Source organism: Epinephelus lanceolatus, chromosome 5, assembly GCF_041903045.1.
Source record: "Epinephelus lanceolatus isolate andai-2023 chromosome 5, ASM4190304v1, whole genome shotgun sequence".
Lineage (NCBI taxonomy): Eukaryota > Metazoa > Chordata > Actinopteri > Perciformes > Serranidae > Epinephelus > Epinephelus lanceolatus.
In genome coordinates, this window is record NC_135738.1 from 1,503,317 (window position 1) to 1,517,114 (window position 13,798).

Here is a 13,798-nt window from a genome sequence, read left to right on the forward strand (position 1 = left end):
TGGGGTTAAAGGTCAAGATTTTAGAGGACTGTGAGGTAGCGTGGGCAATAATCCAAACTATTCTTCTAGTGTTAGGTCTTTTTTTCTAATGTTCTTTCTAATGTGTGTGCTGGACTTTGTTTTTTATTTTTGATAGTTTCCTTCATCTTGACTTCATCTGTGTTTCCAAAGTTTCAACACTGAAGCAGCAGTTAAGATCATTTCTGTTCAGTAAAGTTATTTTTCTTGTTTTTATGACCGCACCTACAGAGACACAATACATTCACTTGAGAAATAAAATATTTGCCACGTGTAACTGAATTAATTATTATCTCAGAAATATGAGAGACCTTTTTAAGGAAAAAAATCTGATTTTTTTTTCTGATTTTTTAAAAGGTTTTTCATTTTCTAGTTTATTTCCCGCTGAATTAACAAAAGTATTATCTCTTAAATTCATTCAAGAATTTTATCACTTCAGATAAATAGTAGGTGATTTTTTCTTTTCTCAAGTGAATGCATTTTTCTTTTGAATGCACCTAAATGGGGTACTCTGGAAAATATTGGAATCATTAATGGTCTGTGTAATGCTTATGAGTTAAATTTTCCATGTAAAAATAAAATAAAAAAATCCATATTGGGAAGCATGTCGGATCAATGAAAAATTAAGACTTTCTTTGTTTGTTTGTTTCCCTGTTTTCCATCTTTGGAGTGCTGGACTGAAAAACTAGAATAAAGAAACAAATATATTTATATAAATATAAACTGAATTATTATTATTTTATTTCTTTTTCTTGTTTTTTCCCTGAATCAACAATGATTGTATTTTGTTAATTCAGAAAACAAGAGCAGAACTTGTTTTTCTATTAAAGTAAATGCAATTATTTTCTGAATGCATGTGAATGAAGTGCTCTGGAAGATTTTCCAATCATTCATGGTCTGTGTCGCACTCATGAGTTTAATTTTCAATGTAAGAAAAATTCAATAATTGAAAAACATGCCAGATTGTTTGTTTGTTTTCGAGCTTTGAACTGAAAAACCAGAAAAAAAGAATAAAGAATGAAATATGAAAGAGCGCATTTAAAATCTTAAGTTTACATTCATCTGTGCTGCTGAAGGTGTTTTACAGACAGCTGTCAGTAATTAGTTACAGTTAGTCTGTGTTTTGTTTTTTAAACTGAACTCTTTTGTTTTCTTATGTGAAGGACTGAACTATCATCCTGCACAAACATACGCTGCAAAATAAAGTTTGATGTGATTCAACTGTTCGACCAGTGAATTCTTTCCAGTTTGGGCTTCAGTTAAACAGCAGTTTGTTTTCAGGCAGAGAATCAGCCACAGCTGATTCACCTGTGGAGTGATCTGAGGCTCAGAGACACACCTGCAGGTCGTCACGAATCAGCTCTCCTCTCCACACATCTCCTACCACACATACCCAAAGCTGAATTCTATTTATTGTCAAAATAGTAAGTAGCACACAAATACAATACACCGTAAAACTATGATTAAAAAGCCCAGTCCAGATGTAAACACCCATGATGTATTGTAATGTAATGTATGTGGCTGCCCACCTGAGCTAATGTTGGCTAGCTGTTTAAATGGCACATACAGATGTAACCATGAGCACCACAGTCGATTGTAATTCATTCAGCTGCATCGGCATGATAAACACAAAAGACCAAAATAAAGATGGCGACCCCCTCCTTTACCTCTAAAGCCATCATAAAGTCACAAGATATGTCTATGCCTTGAATCAATCAATCAATTTTATTTATAAAGCCCAATATCACAAATCACAATTTGCCTCACAGGGCTTTACAGCATACATCCCTCTGTCCTTATGACCCTCACAGCTGATCAGGAAAAACTCCCCAAAAAAACCCTTTAACAGGGAAAAAAATGAATACATGCTAAGTTATTCAGATTTCTTTAGTCCATCAGGGTTTCCAGAGTGCATGTGTTTGGAAACAGCAACTCTCCCTAACCCTCCATCCATCCATCCATCCATCCATCCATCCATCCATCCATCCATCCATCCATCCATCCAGTACCAACTGATTTCTGTCATTCAGTGTTTCCTTGATGGCTCCTCTGAGGTATTGAACCCCACCAGAGGAATAAACCTTTATATTCACGTGTTGATATGTTTTCACTCATACAAACAGTTTTCACATGTATATTGGGAAATGTTCAGAGACACTTTGAACACTTCCTGTCTGTGGTCTTACCGGACTCTCCGTTAGTGAACTCTCCTCCGTTCTCATCATCCACGGGGATCTTCTCATATTTGCCGTGACCAGTGACCACAAATTTGTACTTTTTACCAGCTGCTGAGCCCTGAAGAGAAAAAAATATATAAACTGTCTGAGCGCTCTAAAATGATTTATCATCATGAGAAGAAACACTGAATACAAACCCATCATATATGAAAACCTCAGCAGCTGAAAAATAAAAGTGTTTTTCCAAAATGTTGTCATTAAAAACTCTCAAAAGACTGAATTAACTGAAATAGATGATAAATAATATAAATAATAAATGAAAACAATTGTAGAGAGGGGAAAGGTTTTGTATTCACTTGTATTTGTGTGTGTGTGTGTGTGTGTGTGTGTGTGTGCGCGCTCACCTTGGGTCTCTGCCTGGGTCTCTCTGTCGAGTCTCCAATAATCTCCCACATGTTCTTTTTCTGCATCACATCTCCAGGTCTCACGTCCTGACAGATCAATCAATAATCAATGATCAGAAGATGCATCAGAAGCTACAAAGCAACTGTCATGGTGTCGTCAAACTGACTTTGTTTAGAAAAAATATTTTCAAAAAGTGTGTGAGAGAGACATGGACCAAGAGAGGAAAGGCCTACAGAGACTGCTTATACAAAGGGCAAAGATTCTGGTGCTACGTCCCTGAATACGGACGTGCAACATGGAAGATATATCAAAAAATGATCAGCATTAAATAAAAACATCTCTGTTGTTAAGAAAAATGTATTTTTCCGACCTAAAACTATCAAAAACTATTTAATTTTTTGTGGTTTCTAAATATTCACTGCAGTTATTTAAAAATATTTTAGCAAAAGTTTGTTTCTCATCCACTCATTTTCACAAATAAAATAAAATAAATAAATAAAATATCAATATAAAACGTAAATGAATAAAATTTGAATAAAAAATATTAATAAAAAAATATTCACTGCAGTAAATTAAAATAACAGAAGTTTGTTTCTCATCCACTTAATTTCATAAATAAAATATTTCAAAAAATTAATAAAATTTCATGAATTAATAAAATATAAATACAAAATATAAATAAATAAAACATTCACTGCAGTAATTTAAAATCATTTACCAGAAGTTTGTTTATAATCTACATAAATAAAATATTTTAATGAAATAATGAAATAAGTAAATTTGAATACATTAATAAAAAATAAATATAAAATGTAAATAAATAACGTAAATATAAGATATAAAATAAAATATTCACTGCAGTAATTTAAAATAATTCAACAGAAGTTTGTTTTTCACCCGCTTAATTTCATAAATAATATATTTTAACAAAATGAATAAAATTGAATAAATTAATGAAATATAAATATGACATTTAAATAAATACAATTTAAATATAAATAAATAAAAGTAATTAAAAGAAATCCATCCCAGGTGCAGCAAATGAAGCTGTTTCAAGATTGTTATTTCTTTTTTCTCCACAAGAGGGAAACCTCGCAAAACAAACCTTTAAGCTGCACCTGAACGCATCACGAGGGGTCACTCGAGCAAGATCAGATCCTTTACTTCAGTTAACAATGTCAAAATACTCCATTACAAGTAAAATACATTCATGACCCTAATTATGTTCAGTAACAGTGTTAACAACAAAACTGACTTAAAGCATCAGCTGTAAAAATACTCATCCTGCAGTGAAACGTCTCCCGTGATTTGATGTGACGTCATCGGATATAATTTATGCATCAGTGTGACAGCAGCATGTTTCTGTTGCAGCTGTTTGACCTGTCGTCATGTTGCTGTGTTTGTGACTTACTGCTGGTTTGCTGAGCGGCTGTCTGCTGCTGTCAGACGGACCCTTCACCCACTGAGTGATCCTGTTGGCCACGCCCACCTTCAGCCCCTCAGTGTCCTGATCCAGACAGAAAGTTAAGTTTGGGTCAGATTAGGTTGGAAAGGATTTGATTTTCAGAGGTGCAGGTGGTTTCATATAACTGTTGTTCTATCAGCATTTTAATGTGTGAAACAAAACACCTTCACCAGAACCATCGTCAACCAAACTCAGCTTGATTTTTAAGAAACAGATAAAACATGTGAGCGATCTGATTGATTCCAGACACGTCGTACAAACTAGGCAGAGAAAACCTGCTTCTTCTCTGTATTTTAATGTTTAATTCAGTCTGAATACACCACAGTCTAGAACCCTCCAGTGAAACAGAGAGCTGCACACTCAGAGCTCACATCTCAGCTCAGAGCTCCGTCACCGCCTCCATTAAACTCGAGTGTGCTTGTTTGTTGTTGACTTCAGAGAGCTCCAATAAAACAGACTGATATTTAACACACGAGAGAGTCGGGGCGTCTGTCAGGAGTTTAAATAGAGGCGTGACGGTGGAGCTCTGAGTTCAGCCAAACTGACAAACATGATCTGCAGAGATCTGATCTGTCTGTTTGTTCTCTGACGGCACCTTCACAGACTCAGTTAAAGCACCCTGGGTGTGTTGGTTGTTGACGCTCTGGGACGCTGTCTCAACTTCAGCCTGTTACATGCATTGTGTATTTTCAAAATACACTTCTGTTTTCACAGGAAATGTACAGTTTGCATACAGTCTCTTTCAAAATAAAAGCGTTGGTACAACACAGCAAATTGATTTTTCCCTTCAACTAAACACACACGTGGTTAGGTATAGGAAAAAATACCAGGGTTGGGCTTTACTTTCATGTTGGAAGTGAAAGTCGCTGATTGTTGGACTTTTGTCCCTCTTAACTTACGCTGTCGTCCCACTGCATCTGTCAGGCACTGTTAGGTATTAATGCCCCCGGCTGCGTATCATGTGGATGTGAAAGGACAGTTCTGTCTGTCTGTGTCTGACACAAAAGTCACTGCCCAAGTGTAACAGGATCAATTATGCAGCAGCAATATGTGTAAAAGAAAATGTACATTAGTTACTGTGTTATAATTACACAAAATCTGTGTAACCTTAAGTTTATTTTACTTATTTTAGATAATACCTGACACGTTAGGCCTCCGAGTCACTTATGTGGAACTTTAATTTGAGACTGTACCCCTACGTTTACCATACAGTGTGACACTGCCCTCTGTAACTAGTGTCTCTGCGCCTTTTCCTCTTCTCTTTTGTTGTTGATCTCCGTGGGAGAGGTAAGCGGCCTTGCAGTCTGTGTTTAGCCTCTGTTATTTACATGTTTAGTTTACTGGCTAGCTTAAACTTGTTGTCAAGTGCTTGCGATACACTACAACATATGTCAGTGTCATTTAATTTGTGTAGGGGCACGTTTTATGGAAGACAACGTGACTGACCGGAGGATTTTGTATTAATGCTGCTTCTGTCAGATTAAATGGAAACTGCCTCCAAAGATATCCACGTCTGAGTCTCTTCCTCCAACACAACACACACAATGCAGAGTCAGACACCACCGGTTACACAAGCACTGATAATCCACAACTTTGGATTGAAAGCGCGTTGCCTTGGGCCACATTAGTTGTGAACATGACCCTGTTTGAGCTTTAGTCAGATTTCATGTTTAGTTATTGCAGATACAAATGAGCCACCTTCATGTGTTCACACTGTGTGTTAACTACAGTATCTATTGTGCACACGTTCACATGTAAGAAACAGTAAAGACATCAGGATTCCTTCAACTCAAACTGGCTTCTCTTGATTATCACCTGACAGTCTGGAGGGGCCGTTTACAAGACTTCCTGTTGGGGCAGGAAGTAACCAGGTCTCCAAAAGGCTTCTCTTACCTTGCAGGTGGCTCCTTTAGTGGGACTCTGACTCCAAACTTCTCCGGCCTCAAACAGGTTTTTCTTGGAGATGACGACCTCAGGTGAGCTGTGCAGGTCGGGTGGTGATGCCTTCACTGCCCGGGTCTCCTGGGAGTTCTGCACAGCAACAACAGCAACAACCATGGCTCAGTGTCCAGACACACTGTCATATGACAAACTCATAACTTTCATGTCTTTAGAGAATTATAACTTCTGATCAAACAGAGAGCAGCAACACACCTCAACATTTATTAGTTAACTGTTTTACATATTTTAAACTCTAAATACTGATGAAATCAGTTTTGTCTTCAGTTTAGAGGAAAGTTTAGTCTTTCAAACAACATTTTAAAATGCTTAAATGTTTGTTAAAATGTCTGGTAATATTTGACTTCATCGCTGTTTTCATTTATTCTTTGTTTTATCTTCCTTCCCATGATATTTGCTTTTACCATGTTTCTCCTCGTGGGTCTTTCTGTTTCATTATTACTATTAAACTTTGTCATCAGCAATGTTTCTTTTATTTTTTTGACTGTGATTACTTTTCATAATCCTGAATCTTGACATAAACATATATATATATATATATATATATATATATATATGTATGTATATTTAGTTTAGTTTTGAATTAAAAATAAGCCAGGTGCAGACTATTTGTATTTTTTTTTTTTTTTTGTCTTCAGATTAAATTGTCTGCATCTTCTGTAAGTTTCATTACCATTATAGCAGTGTGATCAAATCAAAATCAAATCAACTTTATTTATATGGCACTTTTCATACAATGTTAAGACATTTAAAAACTAATAAAAGAACCTTAAAATCGATCCTGAAGCGCACGGGGAGCCAATGCAGCAATTTTAACTGTGATGCAGTATGATTGGTCAATTCAGATTTCATTTAATTTTGGTTCAAATTATGTATTTTCCCAATATGAAAATGAAAACCAGTTTAACATATATCATGTGCAAATGAAAACCAAAGCTCAGTTCAAACTTATTTTCTACTTCAGTGTTGGCATCATTGAACATCCGTACTTTAGAGTGCCATAGATGAATTATGTGGGAATAAAGAGCATCTCGACTCGACTGGTTTATGGTAAGAATATTCTTTCTTCTTCACATCTGTAATTTGTCCTTTATTGCTTTATTGAGTTGAGTTAACCTGCAGGTCGTTGGGCGTGCTGTCAATCAGCCTGAGGTGAGGAGAACAAACGGAGAACGGAAAAGTAAAAATAAAGAGGTCCTAATGTCGGGTGTTCCTGCCGTAAATCTGTCAGCGCTGTGATGTCATCGCCCAGGTGTGACAGAGATTTGTGACCTCAGCACAAAAGGGGTCAGAGCTGCTCTTTGACCTTCAGCTGGTTTTAAACAATAAGAGTCCAAAAGTTCATCAGCAGCTTCTCAGTGAGCAGAAAACACCAGAGGACACTTTGAACTGGTGGTTTTACCATTCCTACTCACTCCAGAGACCTCGTTAGCATCAGTCTGTTAAATATAAGGCTACAAACAGCAGCCAGTTAGCTTAGCTTAGCTTAGCTTAGCATTATAGTGAGCAGTGAGCTTTAAAGAAGCTGATCTGTGGATCTTGTTTCCTCTGAGCGGAGCCAGGTAGGTACCTCTCCCTGTTTCCTGTCATTATGCTAAGCTAAGCTAACCAGCTGTTGGCTGTAGCTTCATATTGTTGCTGTTGGGTGGAAACCTTGTATCTCCACATTTCAGCATTCTGCATTTTCTTTTCAGAAATTATTAGTCACTCTTTATGTCTGTATGTGGATTTATGAATATTTAACCAGTGAAGTGTTAAAAAAAGCTTGTTCACTTTAACTTCCTGTCATCATCCACCATGATGCCGCTACTCCCCCCTTCTCTTATTAATACCTTCTAACTGTTCTGGCAGAATGGAGGCATGAGGGCTGTCACAGACCTCTATAAAGAGACAAACAATTTCAGACTCATCTTCAGATTTTAATTTACCTACAGCCCATCGATTTCTCTACTTTCAAATCAGACACTGTGCCTCTTCAGCCATGAGGTGACCTCTTGACCTTTAATCCTCATCAGAAAACACTAATATCCAATATTTATGACCAACCCATGGTTCCTGATACTTGTTTGGTTGTCAGAAACAAAAATGCTCGAGGGTATGAGCTTGGGGCAAATCTGGCAGATCAATAATGAGACAAAGTTGTGCATAACTGCTCCTTGTGTCAGGCTGCAGCTTCTTCACTACAAGGTTTTACAGAGTCCATTTCAGCAAATATCAAGTACCTGACACAAATCCTAATGTTCCAGACCAATGTGACAGACGCCACGCCTCATCGGGTAATTTGAGTCATACGTTCGTCCTCTGCCTCAGACTAGTTAGACTCTGGACTGACTTGTTATGATTTTTAACAAAGGTTTTAGGAGTCCAGATAAAAATGGATCCCTTTATTGCCATATTCAGTGGTGTCATCTGAACAACTCCAAATTAACTCCTCACAGTCAGAGATATTAACCTTTACTTCCCTTTACACACCTGTGGAAGTCTCCTGAACCCCCATTGATAACGCTGTGGCTTAAGGATGTGATGTCCTGTCCTAGATTAGAGGAAATAAGTTAGTGTGTGTGTTGTAGTGTGAGCTGACCTCCACAGCGTGGGCGTACTGCTCCAGCTTGTCATCGATCTTGGCCAGCAGGACGAGAGGCTGCGTCTTCTTGAAGCTGTTACTGGTTAAAAAAACAACAGGACAGGTTCAGGATCAGATCATCACTGTGGACACCTGACGTCTCTTTGAAGGTTATCACACCTTCTCTCTCCACACTGCATCATTACATCACCTACAGTACACACAGTGAACTTGTGCATCATCTTGTTTTATTTCTCTGCTGAAGCTTTATCATTTTCAAACTGAGAGAAATATTCATGACTCCAGGTATTTTAGATTGAAGATGCTGTGCTTCATTTTATTCACATTTCTGCTAAATTCAGGCTGAAGTTTTTTCACATTTTTTGAGAAAGATAGTCTTCATAAATAAACACCATTTTCATGATAATTGAAGCCTAAAGGTGAAAGCCTAACGTTAGACTATAACCTAACGCCTAACGTTACCACCATAAGACAAATGTAAAGCCGTGTTTGGCGAGATGAAGCTCTGTAGTCTCATTTAGCCACTTGTTAGCAACCACCTTTTTAAGCTTTAAAGTTCACGAGTGGGGGATTTACTGACGTATTTTCTGACGTTGTAGAAGAAAACATGAAAGTCTCTGAAGCTGGTGTTCAAATTCACCACAGACCTTATTTCAGACATCTAACCAAAAACCCACTGACTTTGAGACAAGGGAACTGTAAGTGGTAAAATTGTTTTTATGAACTTTTGGTCCTCAGAAGCTCCAGCTGTCTCAAAAAAACAAACTTCACCTAATTTCATTAAACAAAAGTTCCTAATTTATTGCCATAACAACAAAGTCTGTGTTTTCCCATGTTTTTCTCTCGTCACTGTTATTTCCTCGGGTAAACAAATTTAAAAGTCTCATGTCAGAGCGACACATGTGGGTCAGTGAGTGATGGTGTGTATGAGCGCAGATCCAGGAGGGTTTCATTCTTTGGACCAGCTGTCTAAACTCAAACACTGAACCTCCTCCCTCATGACTTCTGCTGCTGGATGATGTCACTGCTCCACAGCGGGGGAGGAAACATCATTCATCATCTGAATCTGCTGTTTCAACATGTTGGAGGCGCCGCTGCAGAGCCACGCCCACTTTTAAGAGGAGGTGTGCACAAGATGATGTCATGGCTGGCGGAGTGAAACACAGCCTGAGATGACATCAGATCTGACATGTTCAGATTGATAATTGTAGATTCTGTTTAATAACGTTTGCTGACGAATGTTAATCTAGCTGCTCCTAATCAGTTTTGTGTCTTCACGTCTTTAAACACTTTTCTGAGTTCCATACTCTGAAATTAATACAAATCTTTAACCTTTAGATCGATCACATGAGATTTAAATGAAAAGAGATGAGGAAATATATTTTGTGCAGCCCAGTCACCAGAAGCAAATATTTCCTCAAACACATTACGTTTTTATGTTTTATACGTTTCATATCAAAGTTTCTAAAGTGACATAGCACAGCTGACTTTGTCATCAACAGGTGGAGGGGATAGTGGATGGCGTGTTGCCTACCTAGGCAGCAGACCACTCTTCAAGACCATCAAGCAACAAAACAGGCTGTTTTCAGTGAGTCACTGCAGCATTTGCAGCGACTCTTCAGACACCAAACAAGTGTGTTTTTAGCAAATTGTTGCTGTGAGATTGTGCCACAAAAAGCTGTTGTTTTTTACTGAGACATTGCTGCGTGTCCTGCCAGGAAAGTGTCATGAAACGGGATCGTTTTTTACCTAAACATCATAGTATCCTGTCAGGATAGTGCCAAGAAAAGTTGTACTAAGTCAGATATCACTATGTTACTTGTCAGGATAGCGCCGAAAAGCTGTTGTTATTTGTCGAGACATCATAGCATTTCCTGCTAAGACAGTGTCACAAAAAGGTTTTGTGTTTTTTACCTCGTCATCACAGCATCCTGCCAGCATGTTGTTTCTTACTGAGACATTGCTGCGATTCCTGCACAAATAGTGCCACACAGAGGTGTTGTTTCATACTCCTAAAACCAAGAGTTTTAAACCAAAACATGATCTTTTCCTAACCAGGAAACACAAGGAAATTAAGTTTCCATGTTAACACTACATAATAACGTACAAACGTAACTGTGGTTTGCATAAACATACAATGCCAACATTTTCTCTGGGGTCTGGGTCAGCAGCCCAGTGGATGGAGGCACAACACCGCTGCTGGAGTCAAAGGTTCAGCCGCCCCCTCTGAACACTGTCCCCTGCTCCTGGTGTACTTATTATAAAAGGAAAGCATCCACACAGAGGCTTCGCTCCTGCTGAGAGCTCCTCAGAGCTGATAACTTCGTGCTGCAGACTGCCTGGAGCCTCCACACCTCACCAACCACCAGAGAAAACACAGAGAACTCTGCATCTGGACGGAGTTAAGCCGAGCCATAAATCATGGTCTGAGGAGGGTGATGCACTGAGAGAGGTGGAGAGGTCACTTCCGACCCTCCGACCCTCTACTTCAGTGTTTACCTTCAGAAAAGTGAGTTCTCCAAATGATTAACTGATTGACAGAAAGTCACATTAACTGTTTGATAATCGTTTATGGTTCATCAGTTTCATATCTTCCATCATTTTCAACAGCTTCTGCCGGGTCGCGGGGCAGCAGGCTGAGCAAAGCATGCCAGACGTCCCTCTCCCCAGCAACACTTTCCAGCTCCTCCTGGAGGACCTCAAGGCGTTCCCAGGCCAGATGAGGTATATAATCCCTCCAGCATGTTCTGGTCTCTGCCCCGGGGCCTCCTACCAGCTGGACATGCCCCGAACACCTCCAACTGGAGGTGACCTGATCTGATGCCCAAACGACTTCAACGGTCTTCTTTTGACGCAAAGGATCAGCGGCTCTATCTCTAAGGCTGAGTTCAGACACCCTTCTGAGGAAACTCATTTTGACCGCTTGTATCCATGACCCTCGGGGAGTTCAAGTATCCCGGGGTTCATAAGTGAGGGTAGAATGGAGTGTGAGACGGATCAGCAGTTTGGCGTGGCATCTGCAGTTTGAGGTTGCTGTGCCGGACCGTCGTAGGGAAGAGGGAGCTGAGCCAGGAGGCAAAGCTTTCGACTTACTGGTCCATCTACGTCCCAACCCTCACCTGTGGTCACGAGCTATGGTCACGGTCATATTTCATATCATTATAAACTGAAATCTTGGGGTTGTAGAGTGCTGCAATCGTGGCAGGAAATGCAGCAATGTCTTGGTACACAACATTTGCTTTCCGTGACACAGTCCCTGCTGGAAATACAGTGACAGGTCATAAAAAACACGTTTGGTTCCTAAGACGCCGCTGGAAACACAAAGATGACTCACTAACAAACACCACCTTTTGGTTTTGTTGGTCTTGAATGGTGGTTTGCAGCTCGGCAGGCATCTCTCCTCACTGCAACGTCATCCACCATCCCCTCCACCTCCTAATGACAAAGTCGGCTTGTATACTACGTCACTTTAAGAAATGTTGGTAAGACATTTATGAAATGTGCAAATGTATCTGTGGTTTTTTGCTGACTGATCAAAGTCAGTCATCTTATCTTGATTTTAAACGTTGCTCGAGGACGCTTCTTTACAACTAATGTACAGAACTTTATTTCAAGTTCAAGAGGTGATCCCAAAACATCCAAATATACCAAATACTGAACTTTGGGTGAAATGCTTCTAATGCATTGCACTAAACATCCAGAACATTTCTCGCTGACAGACTGATGCAGCCATAAAAAACAGATTAATGAGGATATTCACCTTTTCTTCAGTGAGCGGTTCAGCGACTCAGTTCTCTCTGTGATCTGAAAGAGAAGAGGAAGAAGTCTGAGGTCATTTTTTCTGAGGAACACAGGAAGTTTTCCATGTCGCCGCCTCGGTCCAGAAGTGTGTTAATTACAGTTCGGCTCTGCGCTCAGACCGGCGACAACCAGGTCCAACACAAACACAGCCGAGTCTGCTGGCCTCCATCAAACTGTACGAGTCATTGCAGCAGCTACACTGAGCAGAGGATGATGGGAAACAGAACAAGACACGGACTCAGACTGTGTATTTTTACTGTTTGCTTAGCTTGTTGTCAGGTGTATGAAATTAATCATGTTGCACTTTGTATTTCTGTTTCAGTTTTCCCAGCTCGCGTGTGTCTCTTTGAATTTCCTTTTCATTTTGTCCTCTGAGGTTTTTTTTCTGGGATTTTTCATCTCAAAACTTCAGGATGTACTCTAAAATAAAATCTAAAATATTTTCAGGATTAAACCACCTGTGGCAAGAATATAAGTAAACTCAACATTTATTCTCAGTACTGTACTTAAAACAGTTACTTTACATCAGTACTTTCCATTTCATGCTACTTTATACTTCCACTTCACATTACTTTACAGATTAAGAGTTTATATACAAAACATCTGATTACTGTATAAAATATAATGCACTTATAGATAAAAGTATTCCTAACAACTGACTTTGCTGACCAGCTATGACGGTGAAATGCTGCTTACTCATTAATGCACTGGCAAAAAAATTAAATTAAATTAAATTAAATTAAATTAAAAAAAAAAAAAAAAAAATCTATTCTTATGCACTGGTTATGTTTATTTTTCACATCTGTACTTGTATTTGTATCATTTTCAACACATTTTCTACAAGTAACAGATTATTTCTGCAACGTGCTATTAGTACTTTTACTTGAGTAACATATGTGAATACTTCTTCCACCTCTGTGCACCTCTAGTCACTAAGTGTGATGTTATCAGCATGACGTGGAGTGGAGTATTTTTACACTTAATTGAATACTACTGTACTTCTGTCAATGATCTGAGTACTTCTTCCATCAACTTCTTTGTACGCGACAAGAAAAAGCACCCCCACTGTCAAAGGTGACCTCATCTGTTTTTCACAGTCTGACACTCCCGACATCGTGACATAGTGTTTTAGCATTAGCAGCTCTTTCGGGCAGTCTGCTGTGAAACCCTGTGAAGGACTCGTGTTCTGGCTGCAGTTGTCACATGTTTGTCACATGTTCGTCACATGCTAGTGAAGCTTTGTTTCATCAGTCGACTGATGTTCAGGACAGGATCAGTGATTTCAGCCTCTCGTCCTGCTGCCCAACACTGACTGAAAGCTGGAGTAGCGCGCCCACTGAGCTCCACTTTAACCAGCTGCAACAGTGAGGAACACATTAATGTGTCAAC

General features: G+C 39.0%; 1 protein-coding gene across 3 annotated transcripts in view; it reads right to left on the bottom strand.

Annotated features, from left to right (window-relative positions):
* lsp1a (lymphocyte specific protein 1 a) overlaps window positions 1-13,798 on the bottom strand; it is a 65,108-nt gene that overhangs the window by 8,217 nt on the left and 43,093 nt on the right. For all 3 annotated transcript variants that reach the window (XM_033634104.2, XM_033634106.2, XM_078168331.1), the window contains 6 exons: window positions 12,369-12,412; window positions 8,606-8,687; window positions 5,959-6,096; window positions 4,012-4,107; window positions 2,600-2,686; window positions 2,205-2,313 (listed from right to left, as the gene is read on the bottom strand). In XM_033634104.2, coding sequence (XP_033489995.1) covers window positions 2,205-2,313; window positions 2,600-2,686; window positions 4,012-4,107; window positions 5,959-6,096; window positions 8,606-8,687; window positions 12,369-12,412 — 556 coding nt within the window. The remainder of the gene's footprint in view (window positions 1-2,204; window positions 2,314-2,599; window positions 2,687-4,011; window positions 4,108-5,958; window positions 6,097-8,605; window positions 8,688-12,368; window positions 12,413-13,798) is intronic.